Genomic DNA, 12,978 nt, shown 5'->3' with positions numbered 1-12,978 from the left:
CTTCTGCTCCAACCAACAGCCTTCCAGTTGTTACTGCGGAGCAAGTGTCGGGGTGGAAGCGCAGCTGAACTCCTCAGACTTCCAGTTGACATTCATGCGTCTCCAAGCCCTGGGACATTAGAGAAGCGTGGCAGATACTCCACTGATGGAGTTTTATGGTAAGACGAGACATTTTTCTTATAAAATAGAATTTTAAAAACCCAAAAGTTTAATCTATTGAAGGGAAAATCCAAATACGCGGAAAGGGAATGCAAAAGCGCACAGGAGTTTCCAAAGGCGCAGAAGGTTCTCCAAAGGGTATAGTCCGTGAAAAAGATCCCTCTTTCACTTAAACTGGTAGATACATATAAAATTATCTTGACTTCACGCTTTTACACTCAAACATAATTGGAAATGTAACAATTTAGGCCCAGAGATACGTACAAAGAGTGAGGCGAAGCGTGTGAAGTTCAGAATTACGCAGAGACTCCACAGACACAGTTCAAGACAAAACTGTTTATTTAACAAAATAATTTATACATAAACATCCTTAAAGCCACATAAATGAGTTAAATCATAAGAGTAGATTTAAACAATGATTTGAGTTAAAAATCCAGCCGCAGCGCGCAGACTAAACTGCTCCCCGCAGGGGGAAAAACGAGTTCTGCGTCAAACCAGCCAGAGTTCCTTTGAGTACGGAGGGAGAGCTGCATTGAGTGACGGCTGAGGTTCTATTACACCAAACAGACACGTGCATGTTCTGCTGTGGAAGGAATGGGCGCCCCTTTTCCCCGCTTGTGTCGCAGCCTCCAACAAAACCAGGCAGGTGTATTTGGATTTACGGCGGCGTCCGCCTTCCTGCGTGTCGGGTTCTCAGCAGCAGCTGCTCCCAGAAACTCAGACTCGACTCCAGTATGAAGGTAAAACATATGTCTGAATGGACGAGCTTCATACTGCAGCTGCTGCTCCAGAACCTAAGAGCTGCCGCCGCATCATTTCGCACCATCTGCGCGCGCATTCATGGATCAATTACAGCTTTGTCCAACAGAACAGACAGAACACCCTTTATCTTGTCAGGAGGGGCAGCGGTCTCCAAAGATCCGGGCCTCCTGCACGTAAACATCCTGGTATCCAAACCGTCGCTCAGCTGCAGTCGAACGCGCGCCGCCGCTAACGGAGCATCGGCAGCCAGCAGCTGCGTAGCGGATCTCTTTGTAGCGCGCAGACAGGAGGGGGGTCCGCCATGCCTGAAAGCTGATATCAGGGAGTAGACATGTGTGTGGCATCAGCTGCGCCTTGACCCTCGGGTACACATGCGCGTTTGTTGAGGCTGTTGATGTGACAGGAGAGAATGCTGGGGACCCCGCCCTCCTCCGGTCTCTTTCTCAGAGCCACTGTCCCTAACAACATGGCTGCTCTTTCTTTGTGGCTGACTTTCATCCATCTCCTTAGAACAAACCACCTCTCTTGATGTACCATACTATTCTCATCAAACTCCTCATTCCCACCTTTAGGCACCTCCATCTTCCAGCCCTCATGCCCTGAAAAACTGCAACATTCTTCTCTGTCAGTCCAGACGTCCTCATCCAAACCTCAGCTCCTCTCCGCGGGTTCGGTCATAGACTTTCTCTAAATCAGGGGTTTGCAACCTGAGGCTCATGCAGCTCTTTCATGACTCCATTGTGACTCTTCAAAAAAATTATAATAATGATGGAAAAATGGGTTGTAGCATCTGCTTGATTTGTTTTAGTTTCTGTTTAGATCTTTAATAATTGAACACAATGATGGTAAAAAGGTTAATCTTGTTAGAAAAGAAACGTACGTCCCGTATTTCTAATCTTCTGGTGTATAGAACATTGTCTTGCTGCTGTTCAGAGGTATAGTTTTATATAACTGTATGTACATGTATAGATTTGTCATGTTTATATTTTATTGTCAAAAGGAGAAAAAGGATGAAAGCTCACCAAAGTCACATTGATAGAAAATTTAATGAAATTCAAGAAAATCTGTTGCAGCATAAGGATCGTATTTGACACAGGGTGCATTTTATTTTGAAAGGAAGGTTTAAATTGTCATATATAGAACACAGTTCAATAATTCAATTATTGTAACTATTTAAAGGTTTCATTTTATAAATGAGTGCCCAAAAACATGTAAATCTAAACAAATGGGACTTTGCTGCTCTCACTGGGTTTTGGTCAGCTTCCACCACTCCCACTTCAATGTGATTCCTTAGTTTTTATTTCTCTGTTATAATAAAGCTGAGTAAGAAAATTAACATTTAAACAACCCTGTTATATTTATTTTTCTCAGGGTTTTTTACATCTGAGGATTAATTAACCAAAAACATCTGTGAAGAAATGACAGTAAAACCTGGTGTGACAACCTAAAAGAACAGAACATGACCACAAACCAAGAAAAGCTCGACAAAGAAAAATAAACGCACGACTTTACACACATTTTATAACAGTCGTCCCACACTGTTTTGTCTTTTTTGGACTCTTTTTTACGTTTAGTTTACGTGCGCTTTGTTCCAAACTCTCATTTGACAGATCCACCCCAAACCCAGTTCAGAAACTCTCCTCTGTTGTCAAAAACAAAACAGTTTTTAGGTTAAATAAATAATTTAACCCTACAGGAGAACTTTGAAAGTACAAAAACACTTTTAAAGTACTTTCTCTAGATTGTTAAATGTAAGAACAGGTTAATCTGACCCAGAACACAACAGGAGAGTTAAAAAACATAAATGTTTCATGTCACATGCTAATCCCTTCAATTCAGTGATTTTAAATTAGGCCTCAAACTGTTTTGCAGATCAAACTATTTTAGAAATGTAACAATAAATATCAGTAGGTTCAGCAAATCAATAATTGCACAATATCTGCAGGAAAATAACAATCTTCTTATATTCATATGGGATTTAAAAAAATGTAATATTTTAATCTCACTGCATTCCTGAAGACCCCAGAAGAGCCATCCTCAGAAAAGGATTTGCTCCAACAGCTGCTGGTCACAGAGGCCGGTTCAGTCCGGTTTAAGGACTCAGTTTAGGTTAAACAGCAGATTGAATATTTTAAAATGTGCCTGTAAATTTGAAGTGTGGCAAGAAGATATCCCAGATGTGCTCACCCACATGGAGCTGCAGCTTCATTCCTCAGCATTTTGCTCTTTGAGTTTAATGTGTAAATTTGTTTTTGATGAATTAGAAATGTTTTACTGTCATTTATCTGATTGTTCTCATATATCCGGTTTCAGATCTAAGCGGATCAGATGAAGCTCGGATCAACGATACCATCAGAGGTAAAAGCAGCTAAAAGGAGGCTTGATGCTTACATCAATGTTGGGAATTCATCTTTTCTATGACTTGTGTGTCAATCATCATTTCTGATGCATTCCTAATAGCTTTGTTTTTTTATTAAGTCATCATTGTATAGATTTATTTCATGGGTAAATAAATTTGTTGAAACAAAATGTTTTTTATTGAACAGAGACAAAACATTTCTGAATATTTTTAATAAAAATCTTTGGGATTTTTTTTCCATAAATCCACATTTGGTCATTTTACAGAAACTGAAAACTCCTGGTTTTGATTTAGCTGCTTTATTTCTTTCTTGTACTGGATAAAAAATACATCAAGGTTGTATTAAAAGTAATGTGACACTGACAGTTACATGTGTCGAACACTGGGGGCGCTGTGCTGCTGTTCCTGCAGTCAGCATCTTTACACAAAACACAAAAAAACCCAGAAATATAGACATAACTGTCAAATGAAACCTTCAGAAAGGAGAAAAAAAGATAAATCTGAGTTGGTACATTTATAAAACGACAATAAAAAAGTTTTGATGCTCAGAAAACACGTCACAGGGTTTATTCTGCTGTTGCTTTTTCACACTGTTAAACATTTTTGAGACACATTCTGTGTTCGACTGTGTTCGAAGAACAGAGTCGTGTTTATTCCTGCCTGAAGGCAGAAACTGTGTTTCCCGGTGTCTGTGAACGCAGCATGACAGCCTCAGGTCGAACACCAGATGATTCAGCAGTTCATTTTCAGCCCTCGATCCGGATCACCTGGGTGCTTCTGGTGGCTTACTGATCAAAAACGCCATAAAAGTTTCAGGATTTCTCTGAGAAACGTCAGCTGCACATAATTCCTCCTCCACTGGTGGAGTGGGGCCCCTCTCTGTTTGGCCCCTGCGCCGATCCGTCTGGGTTAAAGCTTAGGTGTCCAAACTGGTGGCTCTGCGTCTGCAGGCGGGCGTTTTTGCGGGCGTAGTACCTGCGCGACGCGGCTCTCCACGCCTCCCTCTGCGACTCCTGCGACTGCTCGGGAAGCTGCGATATCTGCGTCCGTCTCCTCCTGTCCAGCATGAAGGGGGGCTGAGCAACCTGAGAGCTCAGGACGGGAACCAGAGGGGCGCTGCGCTGAGGCTTCACCTGCTGCCGGGCGATTTTACGGGCGTAGTAGCGCCTGGACGCCGCCCTCCAGGCTGCCCTCTTCAGCCTCTGAGCTTCCTCCGTCAGCTCGCACGTCGGCACGCTCCTCTTCTGTTTCCTGTTTGAAGACGGGGGAAGAGGATTAGGGAACCAAATGGCAGCGAATGAACTGAAAGAGCTTCCCAAAAGTCAGGACATTTATTTATTTATTCATTTTTTTTTTAACTTGTCCTGTCCAACAGCTGGGCAGACAGATGAGAGCTGAGGGCCTCTTGTGTTGGACATATTTTACTTTAACAAGAGGGGTTATTCATCTTCAGACAAACCAAAGGTATGTCTGAATAAACCCCTTTTGTAATTCAGACCAAACTTTATTAATTTCAATCATGTTTGAAAATCTTTGGTGTTGGACCGGACGGAAAAGGAAAGAAGGGAAGAAGAGAGAGGGACGTTAGAGAGAGGGGGGTGATAGTGAGAGGGGGGGGGGGGGGGGTAAGACCATGAAGCAGCATAGAGCAGACAGGTTTACTGGTTGTTTATCGTTACGGTACAGTTTAAATGTAGTACAAAAAGGGTGGGGCCTGTTCACACACACTCAAATGTTATCAACACACCTGCTAGCTGCAAAAAATGTTCACATGTCAACATGTACACAAATAAGATAGTGTCCACACACGTATACCTATGCCTTTAAACCAACTAGTGTGAAATATTTCATTCATTCAATCATGCAAACTATTAGTGCAAAGGTGAGCTAACACCTGTGCTCAGGTGAGTGTTTATGTTCTTCTAAAATGGATGGTGGAATGTGAAAAGAAGGAGGAGGAGCGCCCAGCCACCCCCACCCCAAGACCCCCGCCGCAACAGCAGCGGGTCAGGGGTAAGGACCAGGACCCACCCCCCAGGAACACCCCCGGCTCAGGTGTAATGTGAACCCCCCCGCCGTGCGGAGAGAGCACCGCCGGGCCCAGGAAGCCGGCACCCAGGGGACACGGCAGCCGCCGCCAAGGGACCCGCACCCCCCACCAGGGAAGGGGTAGGGGACAGATGGACCCAGGTCCCACCTTCCTTGCAAAATGTGTGTGCATGTGTGTTTGACAGGGTGTGTGTGTGCATGTGTGTCTGTTTATGTTGGAATGTATATATTGAAGGGGGAGGGGTGTGTGTACTAAGGGGGGTGCAGTTAAAATTGGTGGGTAGGGCACTAAGGGGACATCTCCTGATTACTCACAGTGATGTCCCCTCACCCTCCCCACCAAGGGGCCCTAAATGTCTAAGGTGCGGTTAAAATTGGCGGGTAGGGTGCCAGGAGGACATCCACTGCTTGCTGGCAGTGATGTCCAAGCACCCCCCCTACCAAGGGCCCTACATGTTTAAGGTGCAAATAAAACCAAAAGAGGGGGGGCCCACTCCATACAGCAACCATAGGAGGGGGGCCACTGCCAAGTAGCTCCCCCCCAAGGCGCATCGCAGTCTAGACCCCCCACACCCTCACCCTAATATGAGGTTATATGAGGAAAGGGGGAGGGTGGGGACAGCTGGTAGACTGTCCCCCGGTGGTCAAACAGCTGTCCCCCAGCCCCCAGCCAAGGGGCCCCACCCCTGGAGGCGCCGACACCCCAGGCCCGGCACCACCCACCCCACACAGAGAGAGAGAGGAGCCAGAAAGCGTTGCCCCCCCCGGAGCAAGCCCAGGCCCCCACCCCCAAACGCCGGCCCTAGAAGAGCTCTGGTCAGGCCTTGACGGGACCGAGGCAGCCAACCGGCCGACATTTATATCCAACAGTGGGAGAGGATGAAGCCTCACCTGAGCTGCTCCCCCTCCATGAGGTGCTGCTCTCCGCGGTCGGCCTGAGGCTTCTCTCTCATCTCATTTGTTTGGTCTGCAACAGCCAGAGACGATCCATCACAGAAAAGTCTAAGTAAAGCTGCATTTCTCACCGTTTTGCAGACTTACCCCCCTCAGCAGGTCTCTCCCCATCCCGTCGGGGGCTGCCGGCTGTCTCCTGAAGATCCCCCTCCTCCCACTTGATGGTGATGGCGCTGAAGTCGGCGGGCTCCTGTTTGAGGCTGCGAGGAGTCAGGCTTCTGTCTGCTGCCGAGGCCTCCGAAGAGTAGAAGGTGCCGGCAGGGTCCACGCTCTGTCTGCAGGGGGGGGACCAGGAGGCAGAGCCAGGGCTTTGGGAGGAGATGTCAGAGGGGGGGCAGCCAAAAACACCCACTGAAGACGAGAGATGGAATCATCAGAAATGAAAGTGAACTCCAGGATCATTTAGAGTCCTGCTTTTCAGTTCTGATGATGCTGTTTTTACCCTAAATTAAAAAAAATCTGTGTCGTTTTTTAGGACGTAGTTTCTGCAGAGCGGCAGGAGTTTATTCGTAATTTGATTCTGAGTTGTGGGCGGGACCGCTGATAAGGAATAACCCCCCACCCCCAGGTTTGTCTCTGTTTTTGTCAATTGATTACACTCTCTCCCGTTAGCTCACAGCCCCCCACACCCCCAACCTAACATTAGCGGGGCAACAAAAAGGTCCGCTAATGGCGAGCGACACCGGAGCCGAACAGTTTGGAGCCAGATGCATTAGAATGGAGCGGAGCAGCGGACTTGTGGCCCACCCAGTATATTTTCCACATATCTAAAAAACTCCTTTTCAATGAGCTTTTGTATCTGTTCCTGGTTTCTAACTATTTAAATAAACAAAAACTAAAAAATGCACCTTTGTGCTGAATTTTCTTTGTACATGTCCTCCATCATACAAGAGCATGTTAAAAAACACCAAATTACAATTTAATTTCTTTAATGGATCAGTGGATAAAACTCAACTGCACTTCATATTCTACACAAATTGCAGTTCAATGGGATATGAAGGGAGTCCATGTGTTTAAAATACAAACATCTATATGTCATTTTACTGTAGCTTTTCAAAGCCCAAAACCTTTAAAAATGACTCTAAAGAGGCTGCAGGCAATGGTTTATTGAGCATAAAGGTTTATTTCATTAAAACATTTTATAGTAAATCAAATTTTTTTTTTCATTTAAAAATACGTTTAATGTTTTGATAAATATAAAATAACTCAAAATCTTTTCGAATTGAGATCAACTTGCTTGTGTAAAGTGTCTTCATTTCAGAACTTTGAAAGGTGTGTTCTAGCATCTGTTGCCATGGTGACGCGCATGAAAAATCCGGATGGACCCTGAAGTGATCTCGGTGCTGCGTTCACTTACAGGACAGGCTCATCTCGCACTCCACCGGCCCTCCCGTCTGCTCGCCGGTTCTGGTTTGGCTCTGCTCCTCGGAGCCTCGGGGCCTCCCGAGGACGGGTTCGTCCCGCAACAGCTCGCACGTGCAGCCGCGCCGGCGCAGCACCTGAAGCTCGCGCTCGATCTCCGCGAGCCTGCGCTCGAGCCATTGGATCTCTTTGTCTCTGTCGGCCACCATCCTTCGGTACTCGTGGACTTTGGCGCCGCTGAGACCGGACAGCACGTTCAGAACCGAGTCCACCGCCAGTCGGATCGCGTTTTCGACCACCCGAGCCTCGTCCTCGTGTAGCGTTTTGTTTTGGGCCACATTCATGTTTACAAGCGGAACGCAGAGCCCTGGAACATGAATTCTGTGCTACCACCCACGCGCCCCTTTAAGATTCACACAGAAAACCAAAATCTTAACTTTACTGTTGACAAAAACCTACCGGAAACACTAAAGGGGCCTGTTTGGGTTAGTCAGCTGCGCGCGTGGACTTTTTCGTTGGTGTTTGTTTGATGTCGGTTCACATCAATTTGTAGTTTTGCTGCCTCCTAGTGGTGGAGAAATATTCTTCAGTACTCGACTCAAAAAAGTTCAGAGTTCAGTTTTTAATCTAATAAATTATATCACCAGAGGAGACATCACGTGATTCCTCATGGGAGGAGAGCACCGCCATCTTGGTGAGGTCAAGTTACAACTGCAGAGCGTGCATGTGAACACATTTTTTGCATAATACCAGTTCATTGTGCGGGTTTCAACTGCCAAAATCACAGAAATGAGTCAATGAAGGAGGAAGGTATATCATTTCACAGGTAAGTACTATAATTTTTTCTTTTAATGCTGCAGGGGCTTCATTAATCATACACATGTTGACATGCATGATGCTGCAGGGCTGTTATCAACATGCTGCATGATGTATACGTATAATTTGCAGTTGACATAAATGTACATTTTATTTTGCTAAACTTGTACACAGCACAATAGGCTATTATAGTAATATAGATTTATACATTTCTGACTCAGAGACTGAACTTTTCTTGCAGGTTTCCAATGGATTCAGACTTCAGGAAAAAGTGAGAATTAGCAATAAAAACAGCTAACCCAGATGGATCACTGTGGTACCAACTAGTAATACAGTCTGACTATGTTCAGAACATTTGTGGAAACACATTTTGATGAGAGGCCAGACTGTTTGCTTGAAAGCCGACACCATAACATCTGTGTTACACAAATTGATCACTAACATGAATCAGTAAATCTATTGTTTATCTTTGTTGTTTTTTTTTTAGGGTAAATATATAGTTCACTTTTGGACTTCTTTTGAATATATATATATTTTTATTATTAGCATTATTATTATTAATAATATTAATAGACTTATGTTTTTTTTATTATTTATTGACTTATTTATTTATCTATTTATTGTTATTATTAATTGTTTGTATTGACTTACTATTGATTTATTATTATTATTATTATTATTATTGACTTATTGTTGGGTTTTTCTAAATAATTTAAATTATATGTCAAAGAGGTCTTAAACTTCTAAATGTTTAGAAATTATTTTTAAAAATTCTTTGTAATAATTGTTTTATTTGTAAGAAGTCCTGCAACAATGCATTTTCATTAGTTTGAGCTTTTAAGGCTGACTGTTTCTCTTCTTTAACAACAACAAATGATGTATCTATATACATATTATATATATAAATATAATATATTTACCTATATGTATAAATATATATAAATCTAAAATATATATATAGTATATAAAAGCTACTTAGACACCACTAAAAGCAATATAAATCATTGTCATGTGGGCGTCGTCGACCTCACCAAGATGGCGTCGCGCTCCGCCACTGTCGGCCAGGCTTCTAAAGCGGGCGTGTCTCCTCTAGTGATATAACTCATAGTTTTAATCAATGTCGCCATTTTCTTCTTTTTTTCTTCTGATTTTTAGAATCTTTTAAAGTGAATTGTGAAATCATCTTTAAATTTCAAGTCCAACCAGTAAAAATTTGTATTACACAAAATTAAGGATAATTATCGTGGACTAAAGGAAAACACAATTAAAAAAAAAAATATGGAAAAAAATGTTTTGGAAAAAAAAGTAATTTACAGAAATCAATATGAAATGTGAAAAAAATGAAACACAAGAACAAACGGGGAAAGGCATTCACTGTTGGACATCACTGATTGGATGATGATGTTTTTCCATTTTTCCAGTTGAAGGTTATTTGGCATGTAGCAATACTAGACGTAAACCGGGGGGGGGGGGGGGGGGCATAGATTAAAACATACATAAATAAGAAGAATTTACTGTTTTGTTGTTAAAAATAAAAATCAAATAATTTTAGAGATGTTTGTTCTATGATTACTGTTTTTCTGTGCAAGTTTTCAACATTTCTTTGGTTAAAAAAAAAAGTGGCAAATTTACAAATTTCCTGTTCAAATACACGAGCAAATACACGGCAGGTGAGGCACCGGCAGCCCATGCCTCACCTGCACCCAGACTGCACCGCATTCACAGACTGGAACTGCAGCAGTCACAAGCGCTTTACTGTTTCTGTCTTCCTAACGGCATAATACATACTTTACTATTCATTTTTCTATTTCTTGATAATTGTCAGATTGGTGGTGCAGTGGTTAGCGCTCTTGCCTCACAGCAAGAAGGCCCCTGGTTCAAGTCCCAGCTGGGGGACATGAAAAACACAACATCATCATCCAGCTTCCTCTCACCATCCAAAAAAATACTTCATAGGTCAATTGGCAACTCTAAATTGTCCATAGGTGTGAGAGTGAATGTGGCCCTGCAGCAGACAACCTCTCCAGGGCATCCCCTGCCTTCACCCACAAGTGGCTGAGATAGGCTCCAGCAGCCCCATGACCCCCAAATGGGACAAAACAGGATAGAAAATGAATAGTGAATAAGCTCTGTATGTTTGTAAATCTGACTGATGACGTCAGTGCCTCACCAGCCGTAAACCTCTCCACATGATAGATATGCTGTAAGTAGTTAGTAAAAGGAGACATTCAGTGGTGTCCTTACCTTTTCCAGTTTCTGAAACTGTATTCTTTTTGTTTGTTTGTTTTGCTTGTTTAATTGTCTTTTAAATACTTTTGTGATTTGTTGGTGTCATCTGCACTTCAGGGCCACCGGAGATTCATGACTAAATTTCTTTTTTGGATGATCTGGATTTGAAAAATAGCCAATTTATGAATCCAGTGTCTTTTCGTTCTGTATTCCAGACATCTTTGGTGGTCGTTTACCAGGCTGGACTTCTGCAGACGTGCATATTTCCTCCGGTGTGATCTCAGCATCATGAACAAAGCGTCTCTGCAGCTCTTTGCTTTCTCTCCGCTCCCTTCAGTCTGACGTCCGGCTGAATTTGTGGGGTCAACTCGTTCAGGAGAAGGAAAAACAGCAGGAATTTGACTGTTTTAAAGCAAACATATTGTAACTTTTTACTGATGAACTCACTTGAACGGCTTTATAGAATGAGGTTTTCTAATGAGAGAAAGCAGAACTTTCACATCACACAGGAAACGGCAGTTCACTGTAGGACCTGCGGGGGGATGTGGTTTCTACCAGCCAGAGAGAAACTGTTCATTGAGGTTTTTAGAAATGAAGAAAAACAAATATATCCTTTACAATAAAACTTACATTTCCTGTTTTAAACAGGAGCCAAAAAGTATTTTTTTTACATTTGTGTATTTACTGAGAAATAAATTTGAATTAGATGTAAATGGAAAACAAAAATATTTTAAAAAAATCACCACAAATATAATGATAGAAAATGCATAATTCATAAAAATGTGACATTTTTTTCATTTTGTTTATCATTTTATTCTTCATTATCTTAATAAGGTCCGAAACATGTTTTTCCTTCATTTTATTCGCAATTTGAACCAAATAATATTTTGATTTGAAAAACATATTTTTTAAGGAAAATAAACTTAAATTTGAATGATATAAAAAGATAAAAACCTTTACTTTTTTCAGAGCGGAATATCTCTTATGGCCTAATTCCTGAACTGACTCAATCCAGATACACACAGATTTATTTTACACAATTCAATTTAATATTTTTACAATGGAATTCAACAGTCATTTTAGTTTGATTAAAAAAAACATGGCTCAAACTGAACAAAGTTAAAACTTAAAATTTTAATAAAAAGAAAATTGCTTCAAATGAATATCAATGTGTTTTTGTTAAATTAATCGTTGCTGATTTCTGCTTCCAAGAATGAACATTTTAATTCAGTGAGGTTAAGCATTTTTTTTTTTTAAATGGTAAACTTGGCAATGTTTTACGCCGGATGCCCTTCCTGACGCAACCCTCAGCAATCAACAAAATCAATTTAAGCATTTGACCAATGTGATGGACCCCTTGACGTTGTTGCCTAACCAGATGGAGCCATTTTACGTTGGATGTCCACCTGTGTAGATGAGGGTCATTTGGAGTTCAATTTCTAAACTATCTATATACCCAGGCTATGTCCCACCAAGGTGGGGTAGCCTAGACAGGGAACACAATTTGAACTCCCTCCTTCTCTTCCCCAAACCCTCCTCCTTCAGTGTGAGCGCGTGTGTGTGTGACTGGGTCACACACACACACACACACCTGGTCTAAGCCACACCACACTGCTCCAGGGTCAGCTGCACAGCCCAACGTGGGCACCTCCACAGTAGGGCCTCAGCCAAGGCTGGTTTCCCCTTGCCGCTTCATCCCAAGACCAGACCTCTACCACACCCATCCATTCATTCATACACAAGCTCTCTCCACCCATCCCTGTCCTGAGCAGCCTCTCTCCCCTGCACCACAGTCATCCCTCTTTCATTTAGCGCTCTTCTTACACCCTCTGTCCAATTTCTAAACTGTTGTAATGAAATGATGGTTTTGGTTGTTTTGCTATTTGTTTATATACCAGGGAGTTATCGTCATCGCAATATTGATCAGTAATGTCGCATATCGGGAGTTTTCCTCATATTGTGCAGCCCTACTTATTAGGCTTTTTTTTAAATAAATGTGGCCTTTCTTCCAAACTGTTTTCATAAAAATTTGCTCTATTATTAGAACAAAGCCACACAAAACTGTTGATATTTTCTTCTTTTAAAAGTCAATCTTCCACATAAATAAGCAGGTTTTCCTTGTAAAGACCACTGACTGACAATTTGTCAGACTGATGTTCAGGAGAGATTTCATCTGTATCTGAGTCAAGTTCATGATGTGAAACCTTCTTTGTTTTTTTACTGTAAAAGCACATTTATTCAGTTGAAAAGGTCAATTATTCAACTGTAGGGACTTTAACTGAGAGCTT

At 42.2% G+C, this 12,978-nt stretch overlaps 1 protein-coding gene and 1 long non-coding RNA gene across 4 annotated transcripts in view; one reads left to right on the top strand and one right to left on the bottom strand.

Moving 5' to 3' along the window:
* LOC105356044 overlaps window positions 1–3,450 on the top strand; it is a 33,976-nt gene extending 30,526 nt beyond the window's left edge. For 2 of the 3 annotated variants that reach the window (XR_002875033.1, XR_002875035.1), the window contains 2 exons: window positions 20–158; window positions 3,235–3,450. This is a non-coding gene — a long non-coding RNA (uncharacterized LOC105356044). Of the gene's footprint in view, window positions 1–19; window positions 159–1,493 lie in introns of all 3 variants that reach the window. The other variant, XR_002875034.1, reaches the window with a different exon arrangement.
* Window positions 3,451–3,563: 113 nt separating this feature from the next.
* Window positions 3,564–8,384, bottom strand: LOC101174534. Its single transcript, XM_004078381.4, has 4 exons — window positions 7,641–8,384; window positions 6,371–6,634; window positions 6,221–6,296; window positions 3,564–4,531 (listed from the first exon to the last, which is right to left on the bottom strand). The coding sequence occupies exons 1-4, from the start codon at window positions 7,987–7,989 to the stop codon at window positions 4,114–4,116; spliced, it is 1,107 nt and encodes a 368-aa protein (XP_004078429.1). The 5' UTR covers window positions 7,990–8,384; the 3' UTR covers window positions 3,564–4,113.
* Window positions 8,385–12,978: the final 4,594 nt, after the last annotated feature.

Source organism: Oryzias latipes, chromosome 16, assembly GCF_002234675.1.
Source record: "Oryzias latipes chromosome 16, ASM223467v1".
Taxonomy (NCBI): domain Eukaryota; kingdom Metazoa; phylum Chordata; class Actinopteri; order Beloniformes; family Adrianichthyidae; genus Oryzias; species Oryzias latipes.
This window is presented reverse-complemented; position numbering and strand designations above follow the sequence as displayed.

Excerpts from the sequence above, each read along its gene's own strand:
- LOC101174534 (XM_004078381.4), bottom strand. The coding sequence starts at position 7,989 with ATGAATGTGGCCCAAAACAAAACGCTACACGAGGACGAGGCTCGGGTG. Across the intron at positions 6,297-6,370 it reads GGAGAGACCTGCTGAGGGGG|ACCAAACAAATGAGATGAGA; the intron begins GTAAGTCTGCAA and ends TGGCTGTTGCAG. Across the intron at positions 4,532-6,220 it reads ATGGAGGGGGAGCAGCTCAG|GAAACAGAAGAGGAGCGTGC; the intron begins GTGAGGCTTCAT and ends GTCTTCAAACAG.